The sequence below is a fragment of the Podarcis vaucheri genome, assembly GCF_965113315.1.
Source record: "Podarcis vaucheri genome assembly, chromosome: 3".
Classification (NCBI taxonomy): Eukaryota; Metazoa; Chordata; class Lepidosauria; order Squamata; family Lacertidae; genus Podarcis; species Podarcis vaucheri.
Window position 1 is genome coordinate 57,403,097 of NC_138761.1, and position 14,782 is coordinate 57,417,878.

Here is a 14,782-nt window from a genome sequence, read left to right on the forward strand (position 1 = left end):
GGTAACACAACATTTTATATTGGAATTTACATCATAAGCACTCCCTACTGTTCCAAACTAAGTGTGGAATAGATGGCTGAATTTGGATGATTCTCCAGAACATTGTTTGGAAGAGATGTGTTAAGGGCTTGTGTGCTCCCAGTTTCCCTCTTGAATGTCAATTCCCTCTACAATTTCTAGATTGCTTTATTGCATGCCTGCCAAACCTGCTTCAAATCATGGTGTTATGGTCTACAACTCCCATAGTGCCTGTCCATTAGCAATGCTATCTGGAGCTGATGCATCTGCAGACCAACATCTGGGTGCACCGTGCTGGTTACCCTTAGCCTGGAAGTTGCGACTTATCTACTTCACATGCCAAGGCAAATTACAGTTACAGCAACCCGGAAATAAATGAAGGAACCAGTATGCAAGAGGCGGCGGCAGAGAAGTCTATGCCATGCTTCTGATCCTCCAAACTGTTTCAGAAAATTGTTCAAAAGAAACCCACAATGTTATCAGATATAAAGGAGGATTTTTTAAAAAAACCAGTTGCCCCTTAACCTACAGCTCCCTCCTGCATGTTCCCTCCCATGCTGCTCCAAAGGGTCCACAAACTCTAAAGCAAATGGGAGATGGAAGGGGTTTTTGTGTGTGGTAAAAATCACCTCTTCCAATTTTGATCCAGCCTCAACTGGATCAAAGCGTAAGCAGAGGAACACCATTAGATACAACCCCTATCATATATGAAAGATGAAACATGAGACTGATGTGCTTCACATTATGCTTGTAGCTAGGCTGACTGGAATGAAACTGGGGAAATGAAACAAAAAATCCTAAATTCTGTCTTTTAATATAAATAGTTGTGCCATTAAGCTGCATGATAAAGAGATGAATGCATTATTCCACTGACATAAGCCTATGCTTGATCAAAGCCCTCTGTCAGCGGAGGGACTCCACTGGATACAACCCTATGTGGATAACACCATTGGATTCTTTTTCCTTGCTAATATTTTTAGGGTTGTTGAGAAGATATACTGAGAAGGCTTTTTTCTGGCAGATGAAGGCAACAGCCACTATGCTGTTATGCCTTAATTTACAGTTCCTCTTTCATAGAATCTTAGAGTTGGAAGGGACCTAAGAGCCATCTAGTCCAGCTGCAATGCAGGAATCTCAGCTAAAGTATCTATTACAGGTGACCAACCAAACTCTGATTTAAAACCTCCAAGGAATGACTTATTTGAAAAATAAGTCATGAGCAACATGCCATTATTATTATTAATTATTATTATTATTATTATTATTATTATTATTATTATTATTATTATGCAACTGAAGCACTTTGAACAAACAAAAGCATTAAATAAGAATTAATAATATTCATGATATAATAACAAAGTAAGGGTGTAGAGAACAGTGATCATCCTGTACTTAAAATACATAAAAATCACTATACGTCTTTCCCACTTTTCACAAAAAGTAGTACAAAATTTCCAGTCACTATTTTAAAAAGCTTATCGATGATTGCTACACCTTTCTCCCAAATTCTTACTGGCAATGTATGCCTATTTTCCCAGAGACATTGTCAAGAAATACATTATCACCCACAGTACTAAAATGAAATTTAGATATGCTGAACTTTAATTACTGGACTGTCTGGGGGGAGGGGGAATACAGATGATCACCATACCTTGTCATCCCCAGGGCAACGGTATAAATTCTGGAAAGTGCTAATTATGTTATTGCTAAACCTAGGAGCGAACACATCCTTTTCTTGTCCAAACTGATGTCGAGACTGTCGAACAATAGAGTCAATGACATATAAGCCAGGCACCTTGTATTCTGGTTTACACTATGAAGGAATATAGAAAGAAAATACGTCATTTTATATGTGAATCTGCAAGTAGTAGAAACAATAATAGCAAATTACAACAACTGACCTAATTTCAATACTGTTTCAACAGTTGAATGTACCTGGGTAGCTGCAAAAATAATGACAGGCAGGATGTGGTGGGGATTCTTCCTTATCTTTAGCTCTTTTTTTTTTAACTACTATTCCCACTGTTTTACATAGGAATATAGGAGGTTGCCTTATAATGAGTAATTATTGGTTCACCTAGCTCAGTATTGTTTACACTCACAGGGAGCAGCTCTTCAAGGTTTCAGGCAGGGTCCTTTCCCAGTCCTACCTGGAGATGCTAGGGCTTGAACCTTGCACCTTCTGCATGCAAAACAGATGCTCTACTACTGAGCTCTGGCCCTTCTCCTATGAAGGGTTCAAGCTTTCAAACTATCTGCAGAATGAAGGGGCTTTGAGTTACCTCATTCATTCATTTCTATACTGCTCTTCATCGACGATCACAGGGTAGTTTGCAATATAAAACCACAAAAATGCACAACCCAGTAGCAAATTAAACCAGCAACTACCCCCACCCCAACAGTTTAAAAGTCCATAGATTGTTTAATTAGCCAAAGGCCTGGGAGAAGAGGAATGTTTTTGCCTAGCACCTCAAGATATGTAACAGAGGCATCAGGCAAGCCTTCCACAGGAAAGCATCCCACAAGTGGAGAGCCACGGCAGAAAAGGCCAGTTTTCGTGTTGCCACTCTCCAGACCTCTCACAGAGGATGCACTGAAAAAGGGCTAAGATGATGATTGCAGGGTCCAGGTCAGTTTATACGGGGAGAAGCGGTCCTTGAGGCATTGCAGTCCTAAGCCATTTAAAGCTTTATAGGTCAAAACCAGAACATCTCATTTTGAAATCTACCTCTGGTATCAATGCGGTAAGTAGATCTATACCCATGGAGGTTTCTGTGCATGTAACTGTGGCTTCCAGGTCAGACATATACCAGCAGCAGCAGCTGCCGCCCGCTAGTAGAAAAGCATCTCTATCCCATCCTAACTCTGCCAAGCCATGAGACTAGGACGTCAGAAGCACCTCCTAATCTTTAAAATTAAAGTATCTTAAGCTACAGCAACTTATTCTTCCAATACAGCCTAAGAATAAAAAGCAGTGGGGTATAAAAAGCACTTTGGGTGCATGGCACAACATTGCTCACAACACAGAAAACAATGCTTCCATGCAACAGCTTCAGCTACTGAGAAAGTTTTACACTATTTTTCTTTAAAATATGGATGTTTTACTATCAAAATGATGTGAAATGGACAGTACATATGAAAGTTAAAGTATTTCATATTTAGCTCTCAACATGCAACAAACACCTATCATAACATGAAAAAGGAAAGGAAGCATAATAGTAGTTATCGTGCAAATAAAGATTTTTAGACTGATTTCTATGTACATACTCTGAAGTAATTATTGACATCAGTGCCTCTTATGCATATATGTATTTTTATTTGTCTTGATTTGATCAAGATACTAAAATATTACTAATATGCTTTTATTTGGTAACTTACCTTTTGTATGAATTTTTCAACACTTTGTACAACATGCTTGTAGAACTAAAAGAAAAGAAGATATTTTTCTATTGGTTTAAATATATATATATGTATAAAATTCACCCCTCTTCTTGTTTAGTGATTTCATTATACATTTTCTGGGTTCAATCTAATCAAGCACACAAACAATGACCACATGTTGAAGACTCCCACAGGACTCAATACAACCCAATCCTTTCCCCATTGAGAACATACAAGCAGCTCAAGATGGGTAGGGGCACTGCAGGAAATGTGGGAATGTTTCTAATCCTCCATTCAGACCTTTCTACGTGCAACATGCAAATTACTTGTGACCCTATTCCTTGCAATGTCCCCTGAGACTACTTAAATGCACATCCACATACTAATGGGGGGTGTTTAAGGTGAAGAATGAGAGTAGGATGAAAATCATGGCTCTAAGGAGGCCTGTGGACTTCTCCACCTGCTGATATTGCACTTGCACTCATCTGGGTTGAACATCAAGTATCTACTTGTTTTCCCCATAAATAAAGGATACCTACCAATACCTTTTGCTCAACATTTTAAACTACCCTGTATAAATTGATTGCTGGTTGCTAGTAAGGCAAAATCCCCTATTTTCTCCCATGGCTTCAAAATCCCCAGAACTTTTACAGCTCAAGTAATCATTATTCAACACTGATCTTTTCAATTAAATTATTTTTTAAAAAAAGATCAGGAAATTATAAACATTGCAGTGCACTAACAAAGACCACTACCAGTTAAGAGACATATGTAAGCAGTAAAACCAGTTTCCTACCTTTATAGCCTTGATTGCTGCCTTAGTAATCTGTGTCATTTTAGCCTTTGAAATAGGAGGTTTGTAGTCATTCAGCGAGTAGAGCTGAAAGAAAGAAAAAAGATTGCTGTAAATGGTGCCTGCAAACAATTTCCATGTTAACAGCACAATACCGACAGATGGTTCTCCAAAGGAACCTGGGAAAGGAAGCTAACCTAAGGAGAAACTCAGCATAGGAAAGTAAACAAGTATTGGCTTTGGACATGGGAAACTTAGGTTCAACACCCTGCAAAGTTATGAAGATTACTGAGAGTTCTACTACTGCCATAAGGGTGAATAAAAATATTCACTGTTTTGGAGCAAATACAAAGGCACAATCAGAAAAAAAGCATTAGAGGAGAAACTAAACCTGTCTTCTCCTTCAATGACCCTGGTGTCTGCAGAAGGTACAGATCCCACCCCCCACCAATCAATGCTGCCAAGTGTAGCCTATCTCCTTTCTTTCATAAATCACTGGAGCTTATCACTTTTGTGGAAGAACATTAAGCAGACATAACTGAATTCCACAATTTGCCCACCTCTATGTGTCTGAGACTGCAGTCCATTTAATTGCCCCATAGAATTTTATGGGAGCCACTGACAACTAAGAATGCCCCTAGATAAATAAATCTCTCTTTCTAGATTATGGAGAAACCCTGAATTAATTTTTAATATCATATATATATTTAATATTTATAGACAATATTTGGGCCAATATGCAAAAAGCTGTACCATTTAATTATATTGATAAAATTTATATCCCATCCTTCATCAACAAATGGTTTCAGTGTGGATCACAATAATAGAAATACATTATTTCATAACTTTTGCTGATCCAATGACCGATTTAAGGTGTTTAAAAAAGCAAAATGGACAATAACACATTACATTTTACGTTGATGAGCAGACATCCACTCACACAATAAGACTTCTACTTCCTCTCCTCCCACCTACAGCCCCCTGCATCCCTCTGGATGTGCTCTGGAGGGTCCCCCAACCCTCTGCAGACTTGGGGGGCACAGGGTGGAGTGGAAGCGGGAATCCCATTGCCCAAGTGGAAGCACATTCTGCAGGCACCTTTGGATGCAATATTCCTAAATCTCATGGAAGCATTAAGATTCCCAGGTAGAACGGATTTTCCTGGGCCAGGAGACTTTTGTAACTATTGTTAAAAGTTGCAAAAACAAAGAAGCACAGGACTGAGTGAGGGAGGAACTTTTGGAATAACATCGGGACATCAGCTCCGCGCAAGGCATGACAGATAGCGGCAACAACTGGTAAAGACAGACATACAGTGAGGGGGGAAAGTATTTGATCCCCTGCTAAATTTGCCCGTTTGCCCTCTGATGAAGAAATGACCAGTCCATAATTTTAATGGTATGTTTATTGTAGCTGTGAGAGACAGAATAACAACAGGAAAACCCCCAGAAACCCAGAAGACAAAAGTCAGAGATTGGTGTGCATTATAATGAGGGAAATATGTATTTCCCTTTGCAAAAGATGACTTAGTACTTGGTGGCAAAACCCTTGTTGGCAATTACAGAGGTCAGACGTTTCTTGTAGGTGGCCACCAGATTTGCACACATCTCAGGAGGTATTTTGTCCCACTCTTCTTTGCAGATCCTCTCCAAGTCAGTAAGATTTCGAGGCTGATGTGCAGCTACTCGAACCTTCAGCTCTCTCCACAGATTTTCGATGGGATTAAGGTCTGGAGACTGGCTAGGCCACTCCAGGACCTTCTTGTGCTTCTTCTTGAGCCACTCCTTTGTTGCCTTGGCCGTGTGCTTTGGGCCATTGCCATGCTGGAATACCCATCCTTGACCCATTTTCAATGCCCTGGCTGAGGGAAGGAGGTGCTCACCCAAGATTTGACGATACATGGTCCCGTCCATTGTCCCCTCGATGCGGTGAAGGCGTCCTGTCCCCTTAGCTGAAAAACACCCCCAAAGCATAATATGCCCCCTCCATGTTTGACAGTGGGGATGGTGTTCTTGGGGCTGTAGGCAGCATTCCTCCTCCTCCAAACACGGCGAGTTGAGTTGATGCCAAAGAGCTTGATTTTGGTCTCATCTGAGCACACTTTCACCCAGTTTTCCTCTTGGTCATTCAGATGTGCATTGGCAAACTGCAGACGCGCCTGTACATGTGCTGTCTTGAGCAAGGAGACCTTGCGGGCTCTGCAAGATCTCAGGCCTTCATGGTGTAGTGTGTTACCGTTTTCATGGCGACTATGGTCCCAGCTGCCCTGAGATCATTGACAAGTTCCCCTTGTGTAGTTCTGGGCTGCTTCATCACTGTTCTCCTGATCATTGCAACTCCACAATATGAGGTCTTGCATGGAGCCCCAGACCGAGGGGGGTTGACAGTTATTTTGTGTTTCTTCCATTTGCGAATTATTGCACCAACTGTTGTCACCTTCTCACCAAGCTGCTTGGCAATAGTCTTGTGGCCCAGTCCAGCCTTGTGCAGGTCTACAATCTTGTCCCTGACATCCTTGGACAGCTCTTTGGTCTTGGTCATGGTGGCTACTTTGGAATCTGCTGGATTGATTGCTTCTGTTGACAGGTGTCTTTTGTACAGGTACTGTAATGAGCTGGGATTACAGGTAAGACCTCTCCCTTACAGCAGGTGCTTCTAATCTCAGCTCGTTACATACAGTGAAGATAACAGGTAGCCTGACATCTGGCTGGTTGATAGGGGATCAAATACTTATTTCACTCATTATAATGCACATCAATCTCTGACTTTTGTCTTCTGAGTTTCTGGGGGTTTTCCTGTTATTATTCTGTCTCTCACAGATACAATAAACATACAATTAAAATTATTGACTGGTCATTTCTTCGTTAGAGGGCAAATTTAGCAGGGGATCAAATACTTTCCCCCCTCACTGTAATATTTTACAAGGACAGGAAGAAACAACACGGGCAGAACAAATGTTACACACAGTAGGAACAAGGATACAGTGGGAGATCTTCACTTGTAGACTTATAAATCATTGAATGTGTCAATATGAATAGAAGTTATAAATATTGCAGCTGTTGTATGAGGGATTACTATTATGACTGGAATATAATTGAAAGCAATAAGATTTTGGAATGCAAAAATAAAGTAAATCATCAAACCATCAATTCTAGAACACGGGGAGCCACCTAAATTATGTAATCTGGTATTTGAATGATTGATATTGGGAATTGTATTGTAATATGGCATTGATATAATGAGGCTATTATTGGATTATTGTAACTGAAAACTAATAAAAATTATTTAAAAAGAACAGATTTGTGAGAAATCTGGAAACACTTTATTTGTTTGTTTCATACACAGACAAACAAACAAACAGCAATTGTTCCCACCAACAAAAATGCATGTAATATCCCCTAAATAAAGAGAGAGAAAAAGAAAAGAATAATATGAATACATTGTGTGAGTTCCCTCCTCCAATACTCATCATCCCTTAAACTTTAAATTCTTATTTACATTTCATCCTATACTTCTTATCTTTAATGTTCTGAATATATTACTTTTTCCTATGTCTACTTTACAAACTTTAGTCTAAACATACCAACATGTTTTCCTTAGAACAGTGTTTATTCATATGCTCTTCAAACATTTCCATTCTACCCTTAGTTTCTGGTTTGTCTGATATCTTATGGCTGCTGTTAATTTCGCCATTTCTATAAATTCAGATAAATTAAAAATCCTGTCTTTGTGGGAATAGAATTTGTAGCATAAAAATATAGCAGGATAATTGATACAGAACTGGATGAGTGGAATGCTTGAGGGGGAAAAAAACATTCCAGATCCTTGAATCTCCTAGAAGCCTATAACTGTAACTTTTGGAAAATCTGTGTCTATAGGTACTTTTGTACTAAACTTTTTATCTGATATTGACATAACCCACTCACTCATTTATTCCTGATAACACAGACAATGTAATAGTTTGGGACAATAATTCTCCCAAACTACTGCATTTCCCTGCAGTTATTCTCTCAAACTACTGCATTACTGCATTTATTACCAATTGTCACGCTAAGTTTTGAAAAGTTTTGAAAGTGCTATAAGGATTTGCTAATTCAAATCACAACTTGTCACAATTGTAGAACACTCTTTTCACAGCATTTCTAAGTACATAGCTTAGAATTGTGCTTTGTGACATGTCTCATAATATGTAGTATTATGAGCTTCTGAGAGAAGGGGAAAATTGAGAAGGATTTCCTCCCTTAAATTCTGCACCTAATCTAAGATTTCAAGGGAAAAGGCAAAAACAAAAAATGAAGCAACGTTGACAAATCATTTGTAAATTTGCCTTCTCTCCGTACCAATAGTGGCCTAGTGGGAAGATATTTTTTTACCTCCTGGAACAGAAGCAGCAATAACAACAAACTTATTTGTTTACACCTTGAAGCATCCTAAACTTATAATTATCTAGAGAGTAATTCATCTTATTGATTTATTAAATTTATACCCCATCTTTCCTCCCAAAGGAACCCAGGGTGGTAAACCCAGCCAGATGGGTGGGGTATAAATAATAAAATCATCATCATCACTTTAAAAACAATTCCAATAAAGATGCAAGCTGTGAAAAGCTCACAACACAAAAGGCCAGCTGAAAGAAGGAGGTCTCAGTAGGAACCAAAAAGACAACAGAGACTGTGCCTGTCCAAGTCGTGATTTTTTATTTTATTTTTTTAAATCAATTATCACTGGAAGACAACAGCTTCCAAAGTAACTACATCCCTACTGACTTCCAACTCCCATTCAGCATGAATAGGGCTCACTGGCAAAAGGTGACATTAACTATGCACTGTTCTGCTAACTTTCAGTACCAAACGAATTACTGTGGTATCACACAGCAGTATGGGAGAAAGCTCCAAGCCAGCAATCAAACTGTAGTTGGTGTGGTGTGTGTGTAACCTGTCTGTCCTGAAGTACAAAAAGGAGCAAAATATTCTGAGACTACTATGACTGTGTGGCAGTTTAACTTCAACTTGTTAACATTCTGATTTGCTACATAACTGTTGTAGATCAGCCTCAGCTGGGCCAAGCATCTGTAAGTTAGTCCACTACTGCCTTTTAATTATTCCATTCTGCATAAAGACCTGTGTAACTGTTAAAAATCTAATCATACTTAACCAACTCACACCTGGCATAATTAGATAGATCTTATAAGAAATAGCCCATCCCCACCTAATTCTGCCACAAATGGCTCAGACATAATAACAAAATTCCACACAAGAAATAGCAAAGAATGAATAACCAGTTACTAAAAAGGACAGTTACAGTTGTTTCCTTATAACTGACCAAAAAAAAAAAAAAAAATGAAGGTCACTTATCTTACATCTGTTTTATTGTACATTAATGGCTCAAAAGTGTCTGGACTGCCCAAAGGTGGGAGAACCATTACCAATGGTCAGAATATGCAGAATCCTACGCAGCAGTAGAATTCAATGAATTCAGTATGACTTACTTATGGGTAGGTAGGTATTGGATTACACTGTTAAATATTACCAATGGAATACTGAGGAAACAAGTTGTGAAAAGGCATGCTTACTGGAAGACTAAGCAGCATAACTCCTTATTGCTGCTCCTGTTCCCCTGAAGGTCACAGCCTCATCTCCAAACTCTTAAGTATAATACTGCTTTCTCAAGTATGCATATATGCAACTGAGTTCTGTTTTGCTTTTTCAATTCACTCTTCTTTTTTATGCACAGAGACAAAGCAGAGTCCACAAATGTATTTGCTGACAGATGCCAAACTTATACACACATGCCACACATACATTTGTTAAATGATGTTGTTTGTATGTGACAATTTCACAATGTGCAACATAAAGTTTTCCACTGGACTTCATCAACTATTTGAAATTATGTACTATATATGTAGCACAAGCAACACAAGCAACATGCCACATACAAATTGAAAGGCTGAATAAATGCCCTCAAGCTGTTGTGATAATGGACTAAAAATCCAGCAATTTATCTAAATTCACAAATGGCAGGTCATTGATGTCCAGACAGTTTCCTAGAATGCTTAAAGGTACTGCTCCTCTGCTAAAGTTCAAGAAGAAATTAATATCAGATTATAATATCAGGCAAAATGCTGGAGAGTCCACATCAATGAAGAAAAAGGTTTTCCAGCTTCTAAAAATGTACAATTTAAAATTATGTTTATATTATTTGCTTCCAAATAATGTTGTTTCCAAACCACTGTGAAATTTCTGAACTCTTAAGACCTATCTCAAATATTATTTTCATGTATCATGCAATTAACAGACTACTCTAACAATAACTTTTGACTGCACACTAAAAGAACCTTGGGATATCAGAAACAGAGTAGGCAACAATTTATCCACAAAATAAAAGGGAATGCAATATTAAACTGAGGATGGTTGCTCCAGTGTCTTTCCTTTTCCATTTTCTTTTCTGTCTTTTTGAGAGGTGGAAGGTATTTTGTGTTGTTTTAACAATAATTCCAAGAACTGGAATTCCAGAGGCTCCAAAAACAACTGAAGTCATTTGTCTGTCAGGTGCCTTTAAAATGCGAGTCACCTCAGAGGCCTCTGCACAGGTTTCCAGACTGACCCCTCACTTCCTGATGCCAGTGTCACTGTCAGATTGTGAGCAGAATGCAAAAAAAAACCCTCACACTGCCTTCCTGAATTTATGAATGCTCTTAAAAATACCACTACTGTAGCAAAAAGTACAATTTATGCTTTCCCTGCTGGTCACTGAAATATAATTTCTGGCAATCATATTTGAGGACTCCTGAGCTAAAACTACATGCATGCCTGCTCAGAAGTCCACTAAATGCAATAGTTCCACGAAAAAGTGAATAAAAGTACAAACATAAGACTGCAATCCTATACATAGTTAGTTGGGAGTAAATCTCATTGAACTCATTGGTGCTTGCTTCTGAGAAGATTTGTATAGGATTGCATTGATAGCCATTAATACTACATGTGAAGAAATATGAACACTTGAAATCATTTTAACTTATTTTAACTATTATTAACATTATAAGCACCAGAACATATAAAACGTTTTATACTGATGATTTCAAAGGATATATAGTTCTATGGTATTTAATTTCTGTCCTATGTAATTTTTATTTAGTCCAATTCAAATGATACTTTTCTGTGAAGTCCCACTGTTTTCAATGCTATACTGCAACTGCAGTTTTTTAGCCCATTCCTATGCTTGTTGACTCAGATGTAAATCCCACTGGGTTCCATAGGGTTTACTCCCAATTATGGTACACAGGCTTGCAGCCTTGCCATATAAGGTACCATGAATGCACTCTTTCAATATATTGTATCATGTAATACTATCATATTCATAGATGTAGGTTTGTTTTGAAAACTAAATACACATACTGGTTTTAAAAGCTGGAGTTCTGCTGAAAAAGTACATCTTGCAGTATAATGCAGTACCGTCATATTCATAGATGTAGGTTTGTTTTGGAAACTGAATACTGTACACATACTGGTTTTAAAAGCTGTAGCTCTGCTGAAAAAAGTACATCCTCACACCGTGCATAGTCAAAACTACAGAATTCACTCCCACAGGAGACACAGTGATGGCTACCAACTTGGATGGCTTTAAGACAGGATTAGATAAATTCATGAAGATAGGACTACCAACAGCTACTAGCCACAATGGCCATGTTCCACCTCCACTGTCGGGAGGCAGTATGCCTCTGAATACCAGTGGGTCAGAGTGCTCTTGTGCTCAGGTCCTGGTTGTGTGATTCCCACAGGCATCTGGTTGGCCACTGTGAGGACAAGTTGTTGGGCTAGATGGGCCATTGGCCTGATCCAGCAGCTCTTCTTATGACAGTATAGCAGTTCTGAACGTTAGCCTCTAGTTGGTAAATAAAAGTGTGTTTGGTTTCTTCTTTCTACTTATTTCCCCTGAAAAGCGTGTACTTTTTAACAGTATTAAATCACTTTTCTAAATAAAGCTGCATGCTGTTTGTACAACTGGAGTTTTAAGATAATACAGCTTTATTGTGAAAAACTGATGTCATTCAAGGACACATGTCTGTGCAGATTTTCAGCAACTGGTGTTTCCTTTCTTTCCAGACCAAATATTTTTCAAAATTAAGCGACATAACCAAACTCCAACGTGCATACAAAAAAGACTTTCATTTTCATTAGCAAGGTGGCTTCTTTTTTCTTTTTTTTTTCTTTTTTGACAGGCCAACTTCTACTGTAACCATCTGACCCTTCTATTTAGCGTAATAATATTCTGCATGCGGAGCAGCAAACCCACTCGGTACGCTCCTGGACAGAGGGGGAATGTTGTGCATGTGATGCTTGTTGCTTTAACAGGCTAACGGAGACGCAGGCTTTTATCAGGCCTCTTCCACCATCTGCAGTGTTGCTGTCTCGATATCCCAAAACATAACCTACAAAAGCAAAGGCTGGTACAGCGCGTTTTAGTTTTGACTGCAGCAGAGATAGACGAGCATCATGGAGGGAAGGGGGAGGGCGGCGGCGGCGGCTTATTAACCTCCCCCCCTCCCCGCCATAATGTAGGCAGTCACGATGGAGGGGGCGGCGACACACGGAAGGTGCTCGGGCAGTATTTAAACAAGGACGGGCAGGGCAGCATTTCAACGGGGCAGAGAGAAAGAGAAGGGGAAAGTGGGGAGGGGAAAGGGAGCAGGGGGGTCAGGAGAACACGGGCCAGAAAGGGAAAGCAGCTGGTTTCTTATTTTCACCTCTCCCCAATTCCCTCCCTCCCTCCCTTGTATTTCATCGTTTATATAGGAACCGGGCCTCCCAGACTAAGGAAGAGAGCGCCCCCCCACCCTCCTCCTCCCTCCCTCGCACCGAGGGCCTCTCCTTTCCTCGTACCTCTCGGGAGGGGAGAGGCCACCCGGCGCCTCCCCGCCCCTGGGCCTGCCCCCGGCGACCAGAAGCGGGGCCCCTGCCGCCCTCCGCCCGCCCCTGGGCACAGACCTCGCTGTTGAAGGCTTTCACGGCCTCCATGTTGTGGCGGAGGGAAGAGGCTGGCGACGAGCTGAGCGGGAGGGGGGACGGCGGCTCTGCTCCCTGCTGTGGCGGCGGCCGGTTTCCTTCAGAGGCCTTCGGGCCTTGTCGCCATGGCGGCGGCGGGGTGGCGGGCGGGCAGTCGGGTAAGGGAAGGGGGCTCCTCCCTTGCTCCGCTGGGCCGCCCCAGGGCAGGCTCCGCTGGCGCTGCAGGGACAAACACGCAATAGCTGCGGCGCGGGCACCAATATGGCGGCCGGGAGGGCTCTTCGCTCGCTCGCTTGCAGCAGCAGCAGCAGCAGCGCAGTTCTCTCTCCGAGAGCAGCCGAGATGCCGGCTAGAGCGGCCCCTAGCGGGCGACCGAAACGCCGGGCAGACAGCCGAGAGGAACGGCGGGACACCAGAGAAAGCAAGAGACGCAGAGCGGCGTCCCGAGTTCCGCCACCCCCCCCGGCGGACTACAGACAGCTAGGGTTGAGGACGAGCTCCCCTCGCAGGGAAGTAGGAGGTAGTGCAGCTTGGTGGGCGGCGGCGGCGGCAGAAAAAGAACGCAGCTTTTGGTCAGCTCTGGGTGCAGAGGCGCGCGCAGAATGTCCCTGTGTTGGTTAGCAAGAGATGCGAGGGGACAAGAGAGCTGTCACCGCCAGGCTCGTTGCTGGATCCTGCGCTGTTTTGCTCTCCCACCCACCCTCTCAGAAGTCCCATCGAGCTGAATTCAAGATGGATTCCGCAACCAGGGGGGGAGGAGAGCGTTGCAGACTGAGGCTGCAATCCTGAATGCGCTTACTCGGAAGTAAGGGACCCTGGGGACAGTGGTATTTGCATAAACACACATAGGATTGCTCTTTCAGCAATATCCCTACCGGATATGCCGTTACAATATAGCTGTTCTAAACCTGCTCTTAACAATGTTTATGAAATTGACCATTTTTGCAGTGCCACACATGTATTCTCAAGAATTAAGTCCTATAGTGTTTAACGGGACTTACTCCTGGGTAACTGGCACCGTAAATTGGATTTGCAGTCATCGTTAAATTGTAGGTTTGTTTTGAATTTTACAATCTTGAATAGTTACAACAGAAAACTTTAGACACTCTTCTACACAGAGTATTCAGTAAGAACAAAAACACAGGAAGCAACAAAAATGCATTTTTTAAAACAACCAAAAGGCAGCCATCCTTTTTGTCAAGCTCATTTGCCAAATGATTGGTTGATGTTTTCTCTAAAGGAGTCTGTGATTGTGTTACAGCTGGAGGTCTTCCTTGGGTGCTTTGAATGGAAAAAGCTACCAGAACTGGAAGGGAGACCCCCCTCCCAAAATACATGTGTTCAAAGGAGCAGCATTTGTGGAGACAGAGTTGGACTAAACTGAACTGCTGCTGGACTCCTAAGGGCACCAAGTACCAGATGCCTGATGTTGGGCTTGTCAAGGGTGTGTTTGGTGCTTGCCTTCCACCTGTTGTGAGCATAAGAACAGCACTTACCTCAGACCAATGGCCAGCACTAGTGGCTAACATGGGAAACCCGCAAGCAGGACCTGAGTGCCATAGTGGTCTCCTCACATATAATTCCCAGC

General features: G+C 41.3%; 1 protein-coding gene across 5 annotated transcripts in view; it reads right to left on the reverse strand.

Moving 5' to 3' along the window:
• SCAF8 (SR-related CTD associated factor 8) overlaps positions 1 to 13,530 on the reverse strand; it is a 68,878-nt gene extending 55,348 nt beyond the window's left edge. For 4 of the 5 annotated variants that reach the window (XR_014217483.1, XM_082215204.1, XM_082215205.1 and 1 more), the window contains exons 1-4: positions 13,177 to 13,337; positions 4,196 to 4,279; positions 3,397 to 3,441; positions 1,670 to 1,831 (exon numbers count right to left, since the gene is read on the reverse strand). Coding sequence is in view for 4 of the 5 variants with exons in the window: in XM_082215204.1 (XP_082071330.1) it covers positions 1,670 to 1,831; positions 3,397 to 3,441; positions 4,196 to 4,279; positions 13,177 to 13,206 (321 nt within the window). In the remaining variant the exon portion in view is untranslated. Of the gene's footprint in view, positions 1 to 1,669; positions 1,832 to 3,396; positions 3,442 to 4,195; positions 4,280 to 13,176 lie in introns of all 5 variants that reach the window. The other variant, XM_082215207.1, reaches the window with a different exon arrangement.
• Positions 13,531 to 14,782: the final 1,252 nt, after the last annotated feature.